The 20,502-nt window shown below is 38.2% G+C and overlaps 2 protein-coding genes across 2 annotated transcripts; both read right to left on the bottom strand.

The window, feature by feature from the left end:
• Positions 1–2,422: 2,422 nt before the first annotated feature.
• On the bottom strand, positions 2,423–6,291 carry irf8 (interferon regulatory factor 8). Its single transcript, XM_026379061.1, has 9 exons — positions 6,024–6,291; positions 5,696–5,902; positions 5,170–5,353; positions 4,912–5,012; positions 4,589–4,643; positions 4,154–4,201; positions 3,665–4,057; positions 3,318–3,433; positions 2,423–3,160 (listed from the first exon to the last, which is right to left on the bottom strand). Exons 2-9 carry the CDS (start codon positions 5,864–5,866, stop codon positions 2,963–2,965), a joined length of 1,266 nt encoding a protein of 421 aa, XP_026234846.1. The 5' UTR covers positions 5,867–5,902; positions 6,024–6,291; the 3' UTR covers positions 2,423–2,962.
• A 1,678-nt stretch (positions 6,292–7,969) lies between these two features.
• On the bottom strand, positions 7,970–20,443 carry dusp22a (dual specificity phosphatase 22a). Its single transcript, XM_026378940.1, has 7 exons — positions 20,310–20,443; positions 19,450–19,483; positions 18,780–18,862; positions 17,952–18,001; positions 14,436–14,510; positions 14,097–14,268; positions 7,970–9,947 (listed from the first exon to the last, which is right to left on the bottom strand). Exons 1-7 carry the CDS (start codon positions 20,328–20,330, stop codon positions 9,756–9,758), a joined length of 627 nt encoding a protein of 208 aa, XP_026234725.1. The 5' UTR covers positions 20,331–20,443; the 3' UTR covers positions 7,970–9,755.
• Positions 20,444–20,502: the final 59 nt, after the last annotated feature.

Below are 20,502 nucleotides of genomic sequence, written 5' to 3'. Positions count from 1 at the left end.
AGTTTCTGGCTTGTCAGCCCGACTGTGGGTATCACTACTGAGCTCCTTTGTAGCTGTTGGAGACTTCAATCATTAAAAACAACCATTAAGTATATAATTTAATATACACATCGACAAGAGGTAAAATAATAAGCTTAACTAGCTGGGCAAACCTTACCCATAAACCAAAACAGAGCAACCAGAGAGACAACCTAGAGAATACATCCAAATATGTCATAAAGAACTCCAGTCATTCATCTTTGTTTGCCATCATTTTAAGATTTGAACTCATTACATATATGTAAATCACAATTATATCCCTGATTACATGGCTTACAGGCCATGTGTATCATAAACATATGATTTTAATCTTGTCTCAGACATGCTATTTGGGGGGTGAGGGAGGGGGGGAAGTTAGTTTCCTGTGACAGTTTTGAAGTGAGTTCCTGTTCTGTGGAACTTAGGCAGAACTCCCCCATATAGATAACCACACATACAAATACATTAGCATTCCCCCACACCCACAGACGCAATATTCCACCTGTGTTTTTTATTCAGTGAAGCATTTATTAAATATTCTAATTTAAGTCAAAGGTTTTAGCCGGAGTTGTCATATGAACAGCACATGACTTTGTTCAATGTGTGAGTCATTACAGCAAACAAGAAAAAAGACGTACTGAGTAATCCAACCCTTTCTCCTGATAATGATGTTTATATGCTGTTAATGCGTCATATGTAGCTACAAGAGGTGTTATTATTTATTAATAATAACCTATTTGTTATTTCACATACATTTCTGTGTTGTCATGTTTGTACCAACAAAGATCTAAACTTTATTTTAGCGAAGTTTTCACTTTACAGTGGTTGATATACTTTGCAGTACACGGCAGCAGTTCACATTACAATTGGAAACCCATGTCTTTTGTATTGGGGAACTGAAAACATTTGCATTTTGTGTGTGTGTGTGTGTGGGTTGTGTGCTATGAGGACATTCTGGCTGGTCGTCAAAACTTTAAATGTCTATGTGAGGAATAAGACTTAGTTGCTTAAATGCTTAAATGTTGCACCCTCTTCCCTACAACCTACGCGTGAGGTGGCATTGTCATGTTGCCTCTGGCATTTAATGACCGACTGTTTGAGACATTGGAGATGAAGAATAAATGTCACTGTATCATTGTGACTCATTTAATCATTTGGCACCAGTTGGTCACCTCTCTTCCTGTCCTTTCTCTGTTACTCATTGGGGAGATGGGGGGGTTGTCCGAGAGGTTCCCTGTCTTAGGTATCTTAGATCCTTCTTTTAGTTTCATATAGTGTTTTAGTTTCATCATTCCTGAGCTGGAGTAATACACAGTATGTAATTATAGTAAATGTCACTCTCGTTTGTAAACTGCAAAGCACTTGTTCCTATTACTAAAGAGTGACATTTTAATGAATGTTTTCCTGGTCAGTGTGATAAATCCTCTCAAATTCCTGTTTTTAAGTCAATCTTCAGTAATGGCTCAAAGTTTAAGACAGATTGTATATATATATATATATATATATATATATATATATATATATATATATTGTAAAATATCTGCAGAAATCAATGTTTACATTAAGGTGAAGCTTTAACCGCTTCAACCCCACAGACATTTGTATTTTGTGCAGCCAAGCATTGTTCAAACCACAAAAGTTTAATTTCAAATGCTAATCAAAATCAAAATTATCTATAAATATTCCTATTGAATTGTCCATGTTTGTTCATAACTACATGATGACGTTATCTATAACGCATCTAGAATTCTCCATGCAATGTAATGTAGCAGGAATTCAAACAGTATTCAAGATTTGAATGTTTCATCCATGAAGCGTGATATAAAGTCACTCAAGCAGTGAAACAAGCAGACAGATAATATGCCCTATGCACTCTGCAAAATTACATGTTTTTAACTCTTGTTATTTCCCGTCTGAAATGCCCCAGTGGTTTGTATTTGAGTGGGCTTCAACAATCAAACTGCAGAGAGAGTTGTGTGAGGCAGCTAATCCACCAAAAACATGTTTTCTTTTGAAATTAGCAGTATGTTATCTTTATGTGGTTATACTGTTACCATGTGTGTGCACAGTCAATTTCATAGTTCTGTACAGATAAATTAAATGATTGAATAGGCCGCTTATATAGCAAGAAATCAAAACTGATACAGCATGCTTTGTAAAATTAACAGCAAATATAACTATATATATGTATGTTTGTGTAACTAACAATATGAGCTACCTAAGGAATATTACCATTTATCAATCTAGGCTGTGCCCGTCATCCAAATTTAGCAGTTACCATATACATTTGTTTTCATAGTAACTCAACAATCAAAACTAAATAAACCAAAAATAGAATTATGTACAGACAAGTATCTGTGCAGTTCAGTAAAAACATCTTTATTAGAAATTGAGTTTATAAAAATATAAAATAGAAGTCAAGTCAAACAGTGTGATAGTAAAACCTATCTGAAATATAATCCCACATTGAAGCTAAAATTCAATGTAGTTTTTAGCAATACATATAAAGATTTCTATACTTACAAAAAATAGGGTAAAAATAGAATTATTGGACAAAAATTCTATTTGGTCTGTTTGTCCAAATGGTCAGCACACAACATAGCAACTTAGTTGCGAAACAACAAAACAGGCATGTTAAAATTTTGAGAACTAAATTGCCTACATACTGCACATTAAGACTATGATATGTTACAATAATTTTTTGGAGCTGTACTCTTGTAATAACAAAGCAAAGGTCAGACACAGTTTGAGTTAACACTGTCCATATTCAAGAGTTTATGGAAGAGATTAGCTCCTCTTTGGAATACATTGGAAACACCAAACCTAACTGGCTGTTATGTGAGAGCACTTTGTCAGAGTATCTAAAATGATGGATCCTAATATTTTGTATATTCTGTCTTGTAAATGCTTAAGAACCCCTCTCAGGTGCGTTACTGCTCACAGTTCAGGCGGTGATAGGCATGTTGTCCCTGTAGCAGGCTTGCCTCTGGGGGCCACTGTAGCTGCACAAGTCCTGGTATATGCGGGCCATCTGGTCAGTGGCCACATCATCAGACATCTCCAGGTTTGGGTTGTTGCAGTAAGGCTGAGAGCGGCGTAGGTTCACTGCCTCCAGCAGGTGCTGGCAGTTCACCACTGTGATCTGCCACAGAGCAAAAGTAATGTTTGTTACTGTTTTTGTCTTTATTATTTGCTTTTTTGTTCTGGGAAGGATGTCAAGACTCCAGATTCTAGGTTGAGAAAACGATATTAATGTTGTTCACACATTAACAGATAGTTAAGTGAGACACTTGACTCACCTGAACAATGATCAGCTTGTTCTTAGCATTACTCATATCTTGGAGCTCCTCTCCAAAACAAAGCGTGACTGCTGGATCAGGGGCAGGAAACTGACCCTCCTGGTACAGCTGCAGAGCTGGAATAAAGAAAGTCCATGAACAGCTGTTCAGACAAACCTTTGCAAGTTACCAATCCTCCATTACCATGTAGCTTGCTTTATGTATTGATAGGCAGAAATATGTATGTGTATGCAGAAAAAGAAGAGTATTTAGTACCACATCAATGGGTTGTGTGTCTCATAAAACAATTCACTTAATTGTATGTGTACTGTTGGTTTTCAGATCACTGAATAAACACAGAAACTTACCTTGAATAAACCTTTCGGTGTCAAAAATCTTGACTACAGCATCCCTTTCGAGTTTACAAGGCATGGGGCTGTATTGTGGGCTCATTTCTCCTAGCCCGCTCCAGAAGACACGGCTCTGGCACAGCCTTTTGATGAAGATGCCTTCTTGGTTGGCACGGACCAATACACCTCTCTCCAGGTGGCCCAGGAGCTTGCGAGTTACCTGGCGCTGGCGCTCAAACTCAATGAGCTCAGCTGGGGGAAAATGAACACTCTGCATGCTGTCTGAACTGTAGAGGGCGCCACGACCCATGTGCTGTTGTGGAGAGATTCTGCAGCCTTCAGGGTGAGACACCAGTATGTTCTGCATCAGTTTTCCTCCATAGAAGAAACTGATCATCATTTGAGACAAAGCTGGGGAAGAGAAAACTTTGTAAGCTTTATGTTGTAATCCATTTGTTTCTTTAGACTATAGAGCTGATGAATATTTTAAAACTGTCATGAACATACCTGAGCTGAGTGAACTTAATGGCAACGGGTCCTGATGCTGTGGAAAACCTGTGAGGAGAAAGAGGTAAGTTAATAGCCTTTTTAACACAGTGAACACACACACTGTCATGTCACTATTTTGCAGCATCATCAGAAATACCATTTCTCTAGCACGATCTCCCATAGAAATAATCACCTTAGTCAGCAAAGTTCAACAGGATGTTAGTCAATTCTTCCATTGCAGAATTCAACAGACAGATAAATAGCCTCTTTTTAGCAACCTCAATGTTCACAGATGTTTCCATTGAGGTTAGTTTTCTTATTTTGACTAGTTTTGACAGATGCTATGCTTGGATAGGCGCAGAGCAACAACAAACAGAACTGTGAATGGCTAAATTTAATCTGAGGAGTATGTGCAGTGTGAGATAAAAAAGAAGAAAGAAAAAGAAGTCTTACTGTTGATGCTGCTCTGGGACCAATACTCTGGGCTGGCCTGTATGCTACAGTCTTCCTGCAAAAAAAAAAAAAAAAAAAAAAAAACAAGTTGTTGACAACAAAGCACCTTTGTACACTTCATAGTCACAAAGATCATGTGGGAGGGTATGCACGCTCTGTGCAAAGAGTGCTGGAGGAGACAGCAAAGTGTGGTAATCAGAAAAAAAAAGTGACACAAAAGCTGAGTGGTAATAAAGTGCATCTAGAAACACATATAACAGAGGATGGTGTGAGTGTGTGTGTGTGTGTGTGTGGAGGGGGGGTATAGTCTCAAATAGTCTCACCTCTTTAATGAGCTCGTCTATTTCTGCAGAGCTGCAGTCCATGTCAGTGATATCACCAGAGCTGGTTTTAGCTGCCATAGTCACCACTGGGCCTTTACAATCTGTGGGTGAAAGATTGTTTTACACGCTGCAAAATGCATTGCACTGTCCAGTGATAATGATTTAGAAAATGTCAACATGGCAAGTATGTGTTGAGGCGGCCGTTTTGAATTGGAACTAAAAATTAGCCAATAACAAGCCAGAAGAACACAAACTCACGCTTCTGCTCGTCCTCAGGTACAATGCGGTAGACTTTATAGGGCTCGGAGATGTCCAGCTGCGACCTTTCTGTCACCTCCTCAAAGTCTGGACTTTTATTCAGGGCACAGCGCAGTCTGGTCTTCCATGTTGCAGGCTCAGCCTTGTCCCCCTCCTTAAACTTGCCTTTAAACACAGCCCAAGCCTGAGGAGACAAAAATCTATTATTAAAGATGCTACTGTCAAATATTAATGAAACCTGATCTACAATAAACCTTTACTGCACCATGTCAAGAGTTAAGTTTAAAACGGAGCCATTTTTGGGATGTGACTGTAAAAAATAGTACATTTATTCAAGTTAAAAGTTTCGTAAGTTAAATCAAGCCCTAAATTAAAGTTTAATAATAGAACCAGGCTTTTTAAAGATCTAGATCCGCCACGATTTGTCATGAAGTTTTGGTTTGACGCAGCACTTTGAACCCAGCACCCACTACAATAATCTACAGTAGACTCATCTTTCCAATGAACCACAGAAGAGCTGCCAAACCTTGAAAATGGATGCGTCTATTTCTTGGTTGTAATCCTGTTTCCCTGCGTGTTTCCATGGAATACGAAACATGGTGCGGCTGTCATCCTCCCACTGAAGTCCGGAGTACTGCCCACTGTGGATCTGCTCCATCAGCCACTGCTTCAGTCTCCGACCGCCCGGGTTGGACATCTTGATGGGGAAAACTTTTGGATTGTTAAGTCGTACCTAAAAGAAGATGTCAGAATTTAAAACCGTATTTAAAACGCTCTATTCGTGTAAGCTGCTCTGATCCTTTTATTTCACTTTAGTCCAGGTAAACTCTGTCAGCCGGTGTCTCATAACTTACAGTTGGATCAGCAGTGAAGCTCTTTGCCCTGTGCTGTCTTATCCTGACGCGTCCTGATCGATTGCGCACAGTCAGATTTACTCAAGCTCTCCCCGGCACATGCCCATCAAATTTGTTGTGCTGTGTTATGAATGAAACTGCTGGGAGATGATTTGACAGCGTTGCCCCTCTCTGACCAATAAGTGCGTGGAAGCCTCTGTAGCTCGGCCCATCACGGAAGCGTTGTTCTCCTAACTGCGGGCATTTACGAGAAATGGCCTGACACAAGTAATGGTTGTAAAGCTGCTGCCCACGCCAAAAGCTACGCCGACGTGGAGCGCTGAATAAATCCGGAGAGTCACAAGTTACCTTGTGTTATGGGGGATTTCTGCGCTCCAAAACACAGTTACGCGTCCCTTTACGCCCACTCTGACTTTATGAGAAACCACAAACTCTATTGTGCAGGTACAGTAGTCTGCTGTGTGTGTGTGTGTGTGTGTGCTGCTGAGAAGCTGCGACGCACTTGACCAAGTCCTTTGGGAGACGTCTTTGCCTAAAACACCAAAAATGTGAAATATGGCAGTGGAAAAATAATCAACTTAATATGGAGATTAATGAGGATCAAAAGGGGATTCACAGTGGACGAAATAGTGACACTTGTTATAGTCCTGTCCTTTTTTGAGTATGCAGAAAAAGGCCATAGGTCACAACATGCTCTTACTGATGAATAAAGCCGTATTGTTTTAAGTGTTTCCCATTTTGTCAGTCTGTTCACCCTTAACACCACATTCCTGTAATATCCCTTTGGGAGCGATGGAGCCTAAATCTGAAACCAGTTATCACTTAATTCCAGCTGGTCTGTGACAGTAAATTGACAATCTGGGGGTTTTGGCTGTTCATTGGACAAAACAAGTGGATTGAAGATTCATCTTAGGATTTAGAAAGTTGTAACTTAAATTTACATCATATCATATCTTACAGACTGAAGGGATAACCCACTGATTGATAGCTGTAGTTGGAGGTCTAGAGTGGTAGTTTCGTTTATATACTGTACATGTAAGTCGTCCCATATAAAATTAAGAAAACTGATATTTCATCACTTGTTTTAAAAAGAAAAAGATGTGGAACAAGATTCAATGGCTGGATTCATCAGTTCTGTACATACAGGTATATAAATTGTTATGTTGTTCAAACAAACTGGCCAAATAGTTGTGATTATATTCAAGTGTCTCCTCAATCGTTCAACTTTTCCTTCCAGTATTAACTGTTGCTAGATTTACAGTAAGTCTGAATTTATGCTTTCTGTTTGAGGCTACACTGTAAACACTACCTCTCTGGATGGTCTTCCAGGAATTGGTATGTCTGAACACGCCTACACCTGATTGTACACACAAGTAAGTTCATTGGCTCTTCTTTATACAAGTTTAGCCAAGTCAACAAGATTCACCTCAAATTAAGGTGATGATTTAACTAAGATCTAGATCTAAGATTTAGTTAGAAAAAGAAGCAAAAAACTAGAGAGTGGAGTTAATATAACCCCAGGGGACCCTGCATAATTAATAAACAATTTATGGAAATTACTCTTATTAAAAATAATTTTATTTAAACAAACACATTTTATATCAAAGGAACATTTATTAGCCTCCTATAGGCTAATAAATACTGTAGCTGTTCTGTTAGCCTGTTTCTTTAGCATAGGGTAAAATGTTATTTTTTGCCTTAACAATATTAAATTAATAAATCCTTAATAAACACTAAACATACCTCTAGTTTTCAATAAAAGACCGTTTTAATGTCTAGTTATGTCTAAAGGATTTAAAACAAAGCTGTAAAGCCAAAGGCTTGTGGTCTCTAATGCAGTATTACCAGGTGATCTACTGATTAAACATCTCAAATGTTAAAACACACACAACTTCAGAGTTGTGTAGTTTCATATTAACTGTGGATTTAATTTACTTACACACAGACTCATTTAAAGGTGTTCATATAGTGAAGAACTTTATTTTATGTTGACATATTTTTTTTTATCAATCACTGTATTTATTATAAAACACAAAAGAAAAAAAACAACATAAATATGTAATTCCAACAAATAACTGTGTATATACACATTAATAACAAATTCTCTAAAATTTAGCTTTGTCACAAAAAGATAAATCAGAGCATCAATAAAAGCAGGAAGACCTGGACTGCAGAAATCCTTCATGTGTAGTTATATAAAGTGACTCGGCCATACGTCCTGTTGCCCCACATTTTCACCTGCTTTGTTTTATTTGAAGGAACATTTTGCCCCTAGCTAGAGTTTTTAGGTAACCTCTGGTATAAACCAATGTTCTCTTTAACTCTATAGTTTGCTGAACCAGAACAAATACCACCCTGGGTTTATCTGAAACAAACTGACAGTTGCACTTCTTTTCTTTTGAACTCTTTGTCTGATAAGAGATATATCAGCAGTAGTTTTGATAGCGGGGAACTGACAGAGCCAGGAAGTTTTACAATGTTAGTAAGATGGTGAAATTCTTCGCAAGATCTTATCTTGCGAAGAATTTAAACCTAAAACATCTAAATTCCTTTAAATATCTTCAATTATAAAAGTTCCTGATAGATTGGACCTGTTACTAACGGACAACAATAATAAAATAACTGCTGGGACATATCACTACTAATGGAGCCTTTTGTTATCAGCACATATAAACTTTCTTTGAACAGTGGTTTCAAAGTCTCCAGTGAACTAAAGTTGTCGGGACAATGCCGTGAGCCTGATGTGTGAATTTGTGCTGTTGTTAAATCTCACGAGCTGTGAAGACCTGTGATACCATCAGCGTAACTGAGCAACCCGAGTGAATCATTTGGTAAGATCTGGTACTTATTAGCCTCCTCCTGAAGATGGTTTTGAAGTGGAGAAAAACGTAGAAAGTCCCACAATCCCTTTCTCTTTTTCTTTGGAGTGTATGTATATCTATCAACATCAGTCAACTGATGGTTTTGGTGCTTGGTTCAATATATGGCTGGAAGTTTTCTTCCAAATGAAACAAAAACTAAACAGGCAATGTCAACAGGAATGAAAGAATAATATCCAAATACTGTTTTGCTACATGGGCATTGATGTGCAACAGTCATAAATATCTGTAAGTGCAGTATATGTGCTAACAATGACCATTGTTTGGGTGTTATGTATTATAGTGATGCAGCACATCATTGTCAACTGTGTTTCCACATTTGATGCAGACATGACAGCACACTATATGTGGTAATAACTGGTCAAAAAAAAAAAAAACATTACGTTGGTTGCAGATTTGTCAATTTGTTGTCCGCCAGCACAGACTTGACATCCGACTAATTAGAGGCAAGATGTTCCTTCAAGACAGCATCAGCTGAACATTGCAGGTGTAAGGAGTCCACATGGAAGTATAGTTAATTTATTGTGACTAAGGTGCCGTGGTGTTTAGAATAAGGCGTCTGTGAGCACCGATACCCTTATTGTAGCTTAAGGTAGCATGGAAGGTATTGGTAGTGGACGAGAGTCTGTAGCATAATCCTAAATCCTAAATCAACATCAGTGTCTTCAAAATGGATCAAAATGAAGTATCAAAAATATGCTTGGCTTACAGGGACATTTATTTCATCTTGTGTTTTTAGAGTTGCACAAAGGCCTTGATGTTGGATATACTGTAGATTAGGTTTTGATTTGGAATTGAGTACAGAATAATAGATACTGATGTTTTAAATTTGGCACAACCAGAGGCCAATGTTTTAGCCGTTGCCTTCAGAATCATCAGAGTCGGATGGCAGAGCAGAAAAACCCACACCCCGATGTATCCAGTGGTGGTCTGTTCCTCTCCTCTGGCTCTCTTGTTGCTCTGTGTACTGGCTTAGCAGGGCACCCACCTGCTCCTCATCATTGAACGGACTGGGGCGGAAATTGGACCGTAACCACGCACGGTACTGGGGACAAGAGGACAGACAGAAATTTTGTTAATTCAAATGATAATAACGTATTTCATATTTGATTCTCATAGGCCTTTTCCCCTCAGCTATAAATGTACACAAAAATATCTCTAGAGTACCGGTACTTCAAAACATGGAACAGACAGACAACACATTTACATAGTTAGCCCTTGTCATAATTTGATTCCAACTTGTTTTTTGTTTTTAGAAAATGTAAAGGATGTGTTCTGTTTTGATTTGGTTAAATTTCTTCATGATTTGGATTTTGTATGAGCAGTTTACTAGCTAAATATTGTAGCTGGTTATCTCCATTTAATTGGACATTTAAAGCCACTTCTGCTTGATGTCTTAGGTCTGTTTGCCACGAAGTACATAAAGTAGATTTTAGTTTGAACTAAACTTTGCCTAATTAAAGAGAAGAATATAAAATATGTGCCTTGTGATATAAATCCAAGTATTAAGTACATTTTTCTAGTAAAAGGTAAATATGAAAAAAAAAACGACTAATGTAGCACAAATTCCAGAGCACATGAAGGACATCTAGATCATATTTATTTACTAATAATTGTGCATATGGGAACATAATCAAAGATCTGTAAGCAAATATATTATAATTTGTAGTTTCATCAGGTTTGGTCACTGAATACTTGTTGGGGAAAAATGTCCTGCACTAAACTGGACAGATGGAAGGAGAGAGCAGAACAGAGGGCCTTTGATGAAACACTTCTTAGGAACTGCTTCCACAGTTCTCTGCAAACATTCCTGTTACACAGAGTCACCTGATTGAATATTTCCCTTAAATCCCTCACACACTCCTCCGTTGGTTAAAGGAAAGCCTCTGCTGTATTTTTCTAATTATGGAAATTCATGTGTGTTTGAAATTATCTAGGAGTCACATTATGGCACAAGTTGTTGGATGGTTGGTTAACAGAAACAAAAATAAAAAGACAACCGGAACAAACGAAATAACAAAATACAGGTTTGAATTATAACTGTAGTTTTTCAAAGCAAAGCAAAAAGTTATATAATAACAATAAGGACTGTGGGGAGAACAAATTCGCCCACTTAGTTACTGTATGCAAAACAACAACAACAAAAACAAATTGGAAACTGCTTACAGTAAATCTGAGGCTCTGGGACCCCACAGATCCACATTTAGAGACATTATCTAATAATAGCAACCTTCCCAGAAGGGCACTTCTCAGTCAGAGCACAGTGATAACACCCCCAGCAGGTCACAAAAGATCCATGGAAATCACCTGCAGCCCCTCTCTCACCAGGCTCCACTGTTAGATAGACATTTGTTAGTCTAACCCAGAAGAACATTAAGGCTGGTCTGAATTCTGCCACAACACACCCTGAAGATCCTGAAACCCTTTAGGAGAATGTTCTATGCACTGATGAGTGAAAGGTTGGTCCAAACTCTTTGGAAGATACAGGTCCTGTATCTGGTGTAAACCAAACACAGAATTCCACAAAAGGAGAATCATGTTCAATCATGGAGGTGGTAGTGTAATGTTGTGGGGATGCCTTGGTGCTGCCAAAAAATAAAAAAAACGTTTTTTTTGCTCAGGTTACCTTTGTTAAAATTAAGTACTTTTGTTATGATGAGACTGTCAGATAATGTAAACTAAGATGTCTTGTGTGTTTTGTGAATCTAAAAATCATGAAAACTATAAATAATCAGTTGGGCCAAATGTGTCAACATAATCAATGAAAGACTTCACACCATGCAAATGCACCAGGTGTTTTACTTGTAGCTGAGCAGAAAACTGAGATTTTAGCTCTATCAGTGCAACTGTCTGAAATGCTATTTTGCATCTTGTGATTTTTCACATTTGAATTTGAAAGATGTTAAACTTTTGCTCTCACTACAGGATCATTGGTCATAGAAGTGTGAGGATCACTGATACAGCAGCTGTAGACATTACTGTAAGGGGCTTTTTGCTGATATCAATTTATAAAGCAGTAAATATTTTTTAAAATTATACTATAAATATATATTATTTAAAAATGAGGCATTTCAATTTGTCAATTTCCAGATGGCAATGCCCAGGAATTATGAATTACTTTGTGCAAGGCCTTAATCTTTATGAGATACATCAAAGTGAAAGTCATACAATGAAAGTAATACATTCATCTTTCTAAATTTAGTTTTCTTCATCATTAACCTACAAATCAAAACAGTACGGTACAGTACAGAACTGACTCACAGGATCGAGTCAAACCAGCCAGATCAACAAATCATCAAAAGCACGGTACAAAGATAGCACATCCCCAAGCAAATTGATATCAGGTGTTGTGCAAGGTTCAGCTGTCAGTGCTTCATTTTGAAATAAGTAAATGACTCTTGGCAGAAGCCACAAAGTGCTTTCATTCCAGCCAAACTGAAAATGAAAATAAAATATAAATAGATTGCAAATATGCAAAAATGAAAAGGAGATGACATTACAATCACAATTTTATATATTCATTTTTGTATTTATATTTTTATAATTGACTTAAAAGGTAGAGTTAGGGCAAATAGGCACAGGTTCTTTGTCTAACTGCCTGGGATAAAATGCAGGTGGCAATACACAGCAGATTTGATGAGTGTTGTAGTCTACCTCAAATATCTTGTTACTGTGATTCAGTGGCAATAAACAGTGTTACAGCTGCATTAGTAACGAATTTTCACTGTTGTCTATAGGGTTCCTCACTTTCTATCTGAGGCTGTTGTGAGAAAAATCACAAATACAGACAACCCATTTCCCTTTAAATCCTCGAAATCTATGCAAGATCTACAAACAATGCATTTTTTTTAGTCATGTTATGTTGCAAGATGCTGACAGTAATGCTAAGCACGTGATGAGCAGTACCAAGCTAATGCAATCCCAGCAAACCCCCCGCAGTTCCCCTTCTCTAATCAATGCCTGGGTCACAGCCATTGTAATGAAATCACACACAAGGTGCCTTCCAATGTCTTCAATTAACCAAAAGGCTGCAAAAATATAAGAGGCTGCCAATGGCATATATAAGAATACTGTTTTCATATAAGATGCATTCTCCCAATACCCTTGAAATGAAATGCTAATTTTCTCATTCCTCAAAATATAATATAATATAATTAAAATTTGAAGCCAGTATTCTGATGCCTTAAAGACATCATCAATCGTGCTTGTCCTGTTTTCTCAATTATACTGCTTAATATTTTCTGTCAATAGAAAATAAATGCTTAAAAAAACAGCTTGGACTTCAAACCAGGAGATTTAAACCACTAAAAATGTGATATTCTTCAAAGTGGAAGTAAAAAATGAAAACTATGAGTATTACAGTGCGTCTTTGTTTCTCACGGCCCAAGATTGTGTATTATGCATTTTAAAAGGCATCGCACCTAGCAAATAATAGAAGAAGAAAAAAAACTGTTGATCCACACAAAACTGTGAGGGTTAACGCCGCCCCAAAATATTTATTTTAGAGGAAGTTACAATTTGCATTTAAATGGGGTAGTAGTGCAGGGTTAGGACCATAAGCTTTGAGTTCTGTTCTGTTCTATGTAAAATTTGGTAGAGTGAATGAATAATGGGATTTTTGTTCATTAAGATTGCTGCCATTTTATATGTAGAGTTGAGGGTTTACTGCAAATGGGGCATCTATATATATATATAGAGAGAGAGATAGATATATATATTCTATATTTAGTTTGGAATAGAAAATATACAAACAACATTACAAGAACATTAAACACAAATGACACATGCATGAGTCAGTCCACCACACATATATCACACTGTATCTCAAAAAGAGAGACACGTTTGCCAGTTGACAGGTTAACCACCGACTGCATGTGCACTGTGATGGCTACGTGCATCATATCCTGTGAGTTCCTGTGCATGTGCCTTGAATAGCTAACAGAGGCATTTACTATAATGCACAAATTTAAACATGTACAGAATGCTAAAACATTGTAGAGCAATTGCTAAAAAAATGTCAGGAAAAATGATAAATTATGGGATTTTTAAACATGAAAACATAAAAAATTATCATTTCAAATCCATTTCGACTTTAGGCCTCAGCACTGTATACTGTAAAAGATGTCTAGACGCCCTATCTGTAGGTATACTCTGGGTGTGCGCATTTACTGTGTGTGTTCTTTCATGTGTTTACCTCTGAAACCTGTGTTGTCTGGTACTCCTGCAGCTGCTCCTGGAAGCCACAGTTTGGGCCAACGAAAGAGCGAACGGCCTTGACTGCAGACAGACACTCCTCCCAGCTGTAGTGGGTGACAGTCATCAGGTAGGCCACCACCATGGTAGTGCTGCGGGACACACCTGCGAGGCTACAGCAACATAAGGGACACATGGTCAGTTTGGTCATTGTCAGAAAGCAGTTACTGCTATTAGTTCAATAACAGAATGATCAGAGGAATAAATGTTATGTCACTTGTGAAAATGCCTAAATGATGTAATTGCTGGTTTGTTTACAGCTTTAGACATAAGAACCTACCAGTGAACAAGACAAGAGCCCCCATTCAGACGGCATTCGTGGATAAAGGTGATGCACTCTTTAAAATGCTGTAATCTGAACAGAAAAAAAACACACAAATAAAATATTACTAAGTACTTTCAAAGTCTGGCACAGCTGTTGTATAAGACCAAACTTTATGTGGTATGCAGTACAAAATCTAAAAAGAAATGTTTGGAATCACAGACATAAGCATTATTGTTCAATAAATCCAGAAACTGGCTGACCTTTATGAAAACAGAGTGGTATCAAGGTTGTTAACTAAAATTACACATTATGGGATATGAGAATGGACACTTTGAACTGAAACCTATGTGTCAAAGCCCAAACTCTGTTTCGTATAAGCTGCTGAAACTGTAGCTGATTTTGACTGTAGAAACTGCAGGAAAATCACATAAATAGTTTTGATCAATTTTTATTAGTTCTATGAAACAGGAAAAAAAAGACAAGGAGTAGTGATTTTTCTTTCAACTACTCCAATTGTCATGTGAGGAAAGGTTAAGTCTGCTCAAACAGAGAGTTTGTGGTAGACCAGAGTACAGACAGTAGGAACAGACAAGGGAAGTAACTGTCCTCATTTTTGTTGATCCGCAAAACTACATCAGCTTCCAGCATTCATTTACTTTGTGTCTTAAACTGATCAAGTTAATAATTTTAACAACAAAAATACAGCAGTGGTTCTTTCTCATGGCAAACCATTTATTTTTACATCTCTACCATCTAAACTTAAAACTAATGATTCACACAGAGGCGGTGTCAAAGCTAAAATACCAGACAAGAAAATGCTCAGAATGTGAGGCTTCTCTGAACACAAAGCAGCACAATGTAGTGCAGTTGCTCCTCAAATATCCAACTTGTTCACTCTCAGGAAACACTGATGGTGTTTTGCATAATCAAGAAGTGCATGGCTGATAGCACTGTCTCCTGAGGAGCAGATGCTGGTTACTCAATAGCAGACAGAATAACAGACTGGGGTTAAAATAGATTTACTGCCACTTTTCTTTTTTCCTCCTTCCTGAGATCCAAACTCTTCTTCAAATGATGTCTCCTCAGCACTTTGTTCTGTCTTCCTTGCACACAGGCTTCCGGCCATCTTGTTAAATATGCAGAAAATTACTTTGTGACAAAGATTTAAGGTTTCAACCAGCTCAATCCAGAGAATAATGCTAAAACAAAAATAAGCTGTTGATCTACTGTGACACATGAAGCGATTCTAGAGTCTTTAGTTGAATACAGGTACACAAGTATGCAAAAGAAATCACTTTAAAAAGGTATAGCCAAAGTACACCATGGTGGACAGACACACTACCCACTCAAATGCACATCTCATTTTGGAAGGGTTTGATGCAAATGAGTTTACACCTTCATGGTCAGTGCGCACACTGTGCATTTAAACCAAACCAGAATTGTCATGAGAATGTTCACCAAAAAGGGGAACATCTGGCCCCTCCCAGTTGTCAAGTTGGCAACAATATAAATCAATATTTAAAGTAATTCCAATGAAATATGTATTATTAATTCAGAGGGTGATACTGTTACATCACCGTGCGGTGAGTAAATTTTACAATAACGTTGCCAGCATAAATAACAATGGTGAAGTTCTTCCACCACATTTATGATGATCATAAAAATGGAAGTTTCTGAGGCCCTGACCAAGATTTGCAGCCTTTGTTTTATTGTGATAAAAGTTTTCTGGGAGTTTTTCCTTGCTTTTGTAATGGTCTATGGTTGAATGTTTTAGTTAACTTCTTCATTTTTTTTCTTTTATAAATTAATTCATGAACTCTTTTGAGACCATAATGAGCTATGATTCCGTGGTATACAAATCAACCTGACTTCCTGATTTTCTTCCTGGTTTTTCAGATGTCTACAGTTGACCCAAAAAAGATAGAGCCTGCGGTACGTGAGAAAGACTCCTGTGGACCTTACACATAGGAGGGGCCATCAGACCTGGCCATAGGGGGCCCCTAGCTGGTGGCGAGTATGGTGGCGTGGCAGTTGGCCTTACCACTCAGTCAGACCAGTGATTGTGACAGAGGGGGTTTATTAAAGCCCTGGGTGGTCGAGGCCAACAGCCAGATGTCACATTAAGGTTTCCTTCCTCTGCTGCCTGAGGGAAGGACGCTTGATTGCGACAGTGTTGGTCAGACACCTCCAACCTAACCCAATCAGCAATATCGAAACCCAACACTAAACCTCAAATCTCATTAACTTGCAATTCACTCAGTTCTATTTTGTTTTTTTTTTTACAAACCAAATTAACTTCAGTTAAGTTCCTCTTCAAACTCCCAAGCAATTTAATTTCTCAGGAGCTGCAAGTCACACTTTGTTAATTTTTCAGGAAATTTATATGAAGAGTTTCGGACTGAGGAGAACCAGTATATGACCAGATGCCTTGTTCAGCCTGTTTTCAACCAGGCAATATGTCAAATTTTGTCTACTAGGTTTCCTACATGGTAAGTATTTGTGCTCGATCAAAATTTCCCCTGCGTTTCCCCCTCATCTTCCTGGCCATTTTAGCATGACCAATTCCCTTACTGTACAGTCCCTATCACTGTAGACTACACTGTTGTCTGGTGAATGGTGTGGCAAGCAATTTACTTCCACAAATACACATAGTATAAACAGAAGCTCATTTCACCTGTCAATAAGGAGCTTCACAATGATGGTGAAATGGCTTGGAGATTTATGCAATGCCTGTAAGTGCAGCAACCTGACTGACCAGTAGTAGACAATAACTACTATACCTCCAAACCTGATTTAAATGTGTGTCATCTGGAGGAGTTGCAAGAGTGCTCTTTTCAATTGATGGTCAATATGCAACCTGTGATTGATGCTTCTGTGTTGATCCCACTCTGATAAATGTTTAATCCAGAATCACTGCAGCAGGTGTTCCATGACCCTAAAGAGCCTACATAGAAATCAATCGAGATATTATGACTAATGTGCTGTTTTAGTGACCGCTACATGGGTGGAGGGACAACTCATGCCTCTTTCAACACTAACTCTGCCTCCTCATGAGCAAACAACTGGAAAAAGGTTACTCCCTTACATTTTTCACTGCCTGCCTTATATATAAAAACATAGAAATCACTAATAAAAAGTGCTAAGTGCTAAATGTTTAGGAATATTACAGAATTAATTCAATACTGTACGACTTTCTTTTTACATTCATAAGTCATGTGATGAACATACCTGATAAATTATTTACCAATCTCAAATCACTGTTAGTATTAAATGTTGGTATAAAAAAATCTATGTTTTTTTTTTTTACTGTCTTTTTAACTTTTAAGAATCTTTTTAACCGTTTGTGTCACACCCTGGGACCACAGTCTGGATGGTGACAGTGTTGAAACCTTAATGAGTCATCACAGCTTCAGAAATTGTGTGACAATGATATTTCGACAAACTGATTTATGAGCAGCAGTAGTACAGCACCTCTAAAATCCTGCATTTGTATGTGTGTGTGTTTGTGTGTGTGTGTGTGTGTTTACTCACAGGTTCTGGCTAGAAGCATCAGCTGCGTGAATACAAAGGTACGTCATGTCCTGTAAAACATAGGTACAAATATTGTCAGACTGCTGCATGTTGTATGTGCACGTTACCCGTGAATCTTCAACTACATTGATACTCATGACCAAAATCATGGCCCTGGCTATTTCTGCACTTGGGCTTCTGTAGCATTTGCTTGATTTTACCTATCATAGCCACTGAAAGTATTGTGTCCAGAACAATTTATTGTGTAAATATGTGGCAACAGGCATCTGTAAGCAGTTCAGCAATTTATTGTGAACTTTCTTTATTTAAACTGGTGCTATTTAACTATTCAAGATAACCATGCTTATCTTATCTTCTGTCACCTATATGCAACATATTCAAAATGTTGTGTATACTGCTAAGGTACAAAGGACGCCAAGGCCCTCTGTAATAAATCACTTTCATCTTTTAAAAATTTTCTCCATTCTTGTCTCCATGCTAGGCATCTTAACAAAGTGGGCAACGTACAGCAACACACAGAACACAGCATGGAATAATACATTTTCTGTCCTGATTTCTGGTTAAGGATAAACTTCACACAGTTTCTGTTATTATTAGGTCCTTTCCCTGAACACACTCAGCATTTAAACTGCCTATCTCAGCCACAAAATTCCAACCATAACTCATCACCACCCCCAGCTGGCTGATGGGACTCATCACAAAATTAAAGCGACACTAAAATCACCATGTATGCGTTCTTAACAGAAAGTAACAGTTTGATTCACAACAATGTGTCATGAAGACAGAAAAATAAAATAAAAAAACAGCCAGTGTGGACTGTCCACTAACCTCAAACACAGGCTTAGCATTGTTATACACAGACAAGATGTGGGTGATGCCATTCTTTGACAGAAGTTCTCTGTTTTCTGCATCTGTGACAAGCAAAGAAAAGAATATAATTCAGCAAAGTGCTGTCAGTGAATTTCACACCAACAGCTATGATTACACGTTATATTGTGAGCTGAGTCAGAGCAACAACAACATCATTTGGTGCCTTTAGGTCTGCGGCCACTTGCTCCTGCCACTGAACTAATTTTAGCCATTATGCTTGTGCCATCATGTGGAGCCAGCTAAAGTTAGAAACCTGCAAATGCCACATTATCTGGGAAGAGGCTGTTCCGGCCAAGGGAGTGACACACTAATGACTCTTGACTCTTTTGTGTGAAGCACCTTCCAGCTCCTTAATTGTCTTTTGTCAACAAAGCATTTACACAAAAGACTCAGCCACCTAAAAATAAAAACCCAGTGAATAGCAGCAAAGTGCTAAATCTTTTCTCCAGAATTTAGTTTGTGTGGCTTGGAACACAATACAGAATTAAATGGTGTATAAGGTGGCAATGATGAACATAATATGTAAAGGTGACTTCTGCCTTTTGTACTGAAAGCCTGGTCTGACCCAGCTTTGCTGTCTGCAACTCATTTATAAATATTAAATCAATATAAATCATGTTCATCTTACCTCTTATATTCCCAAGGTAGAGTCCATCGACAACCTGCGAAGCAACAGTCGGAGACATGTTACATCCAGGTTAGACATTCATCACAGTCCAGCTTCAAAAACTTCAGGGTTGAGCAGGATGGGATTTAAGGCTTAAGGTTTAAGAACCAAGTAAAGGAAACATTGCCTACAGCCCTACAAGGCCTGAAGCAACGATGCATGATTACCAGGATGAAGTGATGAGTAGCCAGCATCCACTGAGGACTGGGCATTGGGGTAATTTTTGCATGTTTACTGTGAACCTTCTGTCACCATTTGAAATCTAAAGAAGTACGTTAGAAGATCACAATTGGGCGAGCGGATACATAAGTTGAGCAAACTTGAAATAAGGTGTGCAGCTTTGAGCAGTGCATGACCCCCTAGTGGAAAGGTCAGAAGTCGGGGTTAGCAACAGAGCAGGATGGATTCAGGGTTTATGGCTTATGGGACTGTCAGCAGGGTGATTCAGGGGAGTCGTCTGATCCACCGGACCATGTACTAATAGGCCATAAAAACATATTTCATAATCCATTGGTGTCCCTGTCAACAAGAGCTGTGGCTACAGTTTGAACCAGTTAATGCTTTGAAATGACTACAGATCCTGGTTGTTTGCATATGATTTCAAAAAACAACTCAGGACCTGAACTGTCTGTTGCACCAATGTGCATTATTTGATTTGTTTTCATTCCCATCTTCATGTTGCATCAGTAGAACAGAGCAAAGTACAGTATGTGATGAATGTTAAAGAACTTAGACAACAAGGCTACTCTGTCGAGTTTTACATGCAAAGCAGCCACAGACAGAAACATAACACCTCAACAAACAGGGAACCCGAAGCCTACCTTATTCATCCCATTGCCCATGATGAGTCTGGACCCGTCTGCGATGAGCTTCTACACGTGAATTTACTGACCTGCTCCGAGACCGTGAGTTTACATGGACTTTGAATCCAAGACGCGACGCTGGACTGTCTGACTTCCACTTCATAAAACCGCTATGTTTGTCTTCTATTACACAACATTATTAGGTTCCACT

Source organism: Anabas testudineus, chromosome 3, assembly GCF_900324465.2.
Source record: "Anabas testudineus chromosome 3, fAnaTes1.2, whole genome shotgun sequence".
In the NCBI taxonomy this organism is placed as follows: Eukaryota; Metazoa; Chordata; class Actinopteri; order Anabantiformes; family Anabantidae; genus Anabas; species Anabas testudineus.
This window is presented reverse-complemented; position numbering and strand designations above follow the sequence as displayed.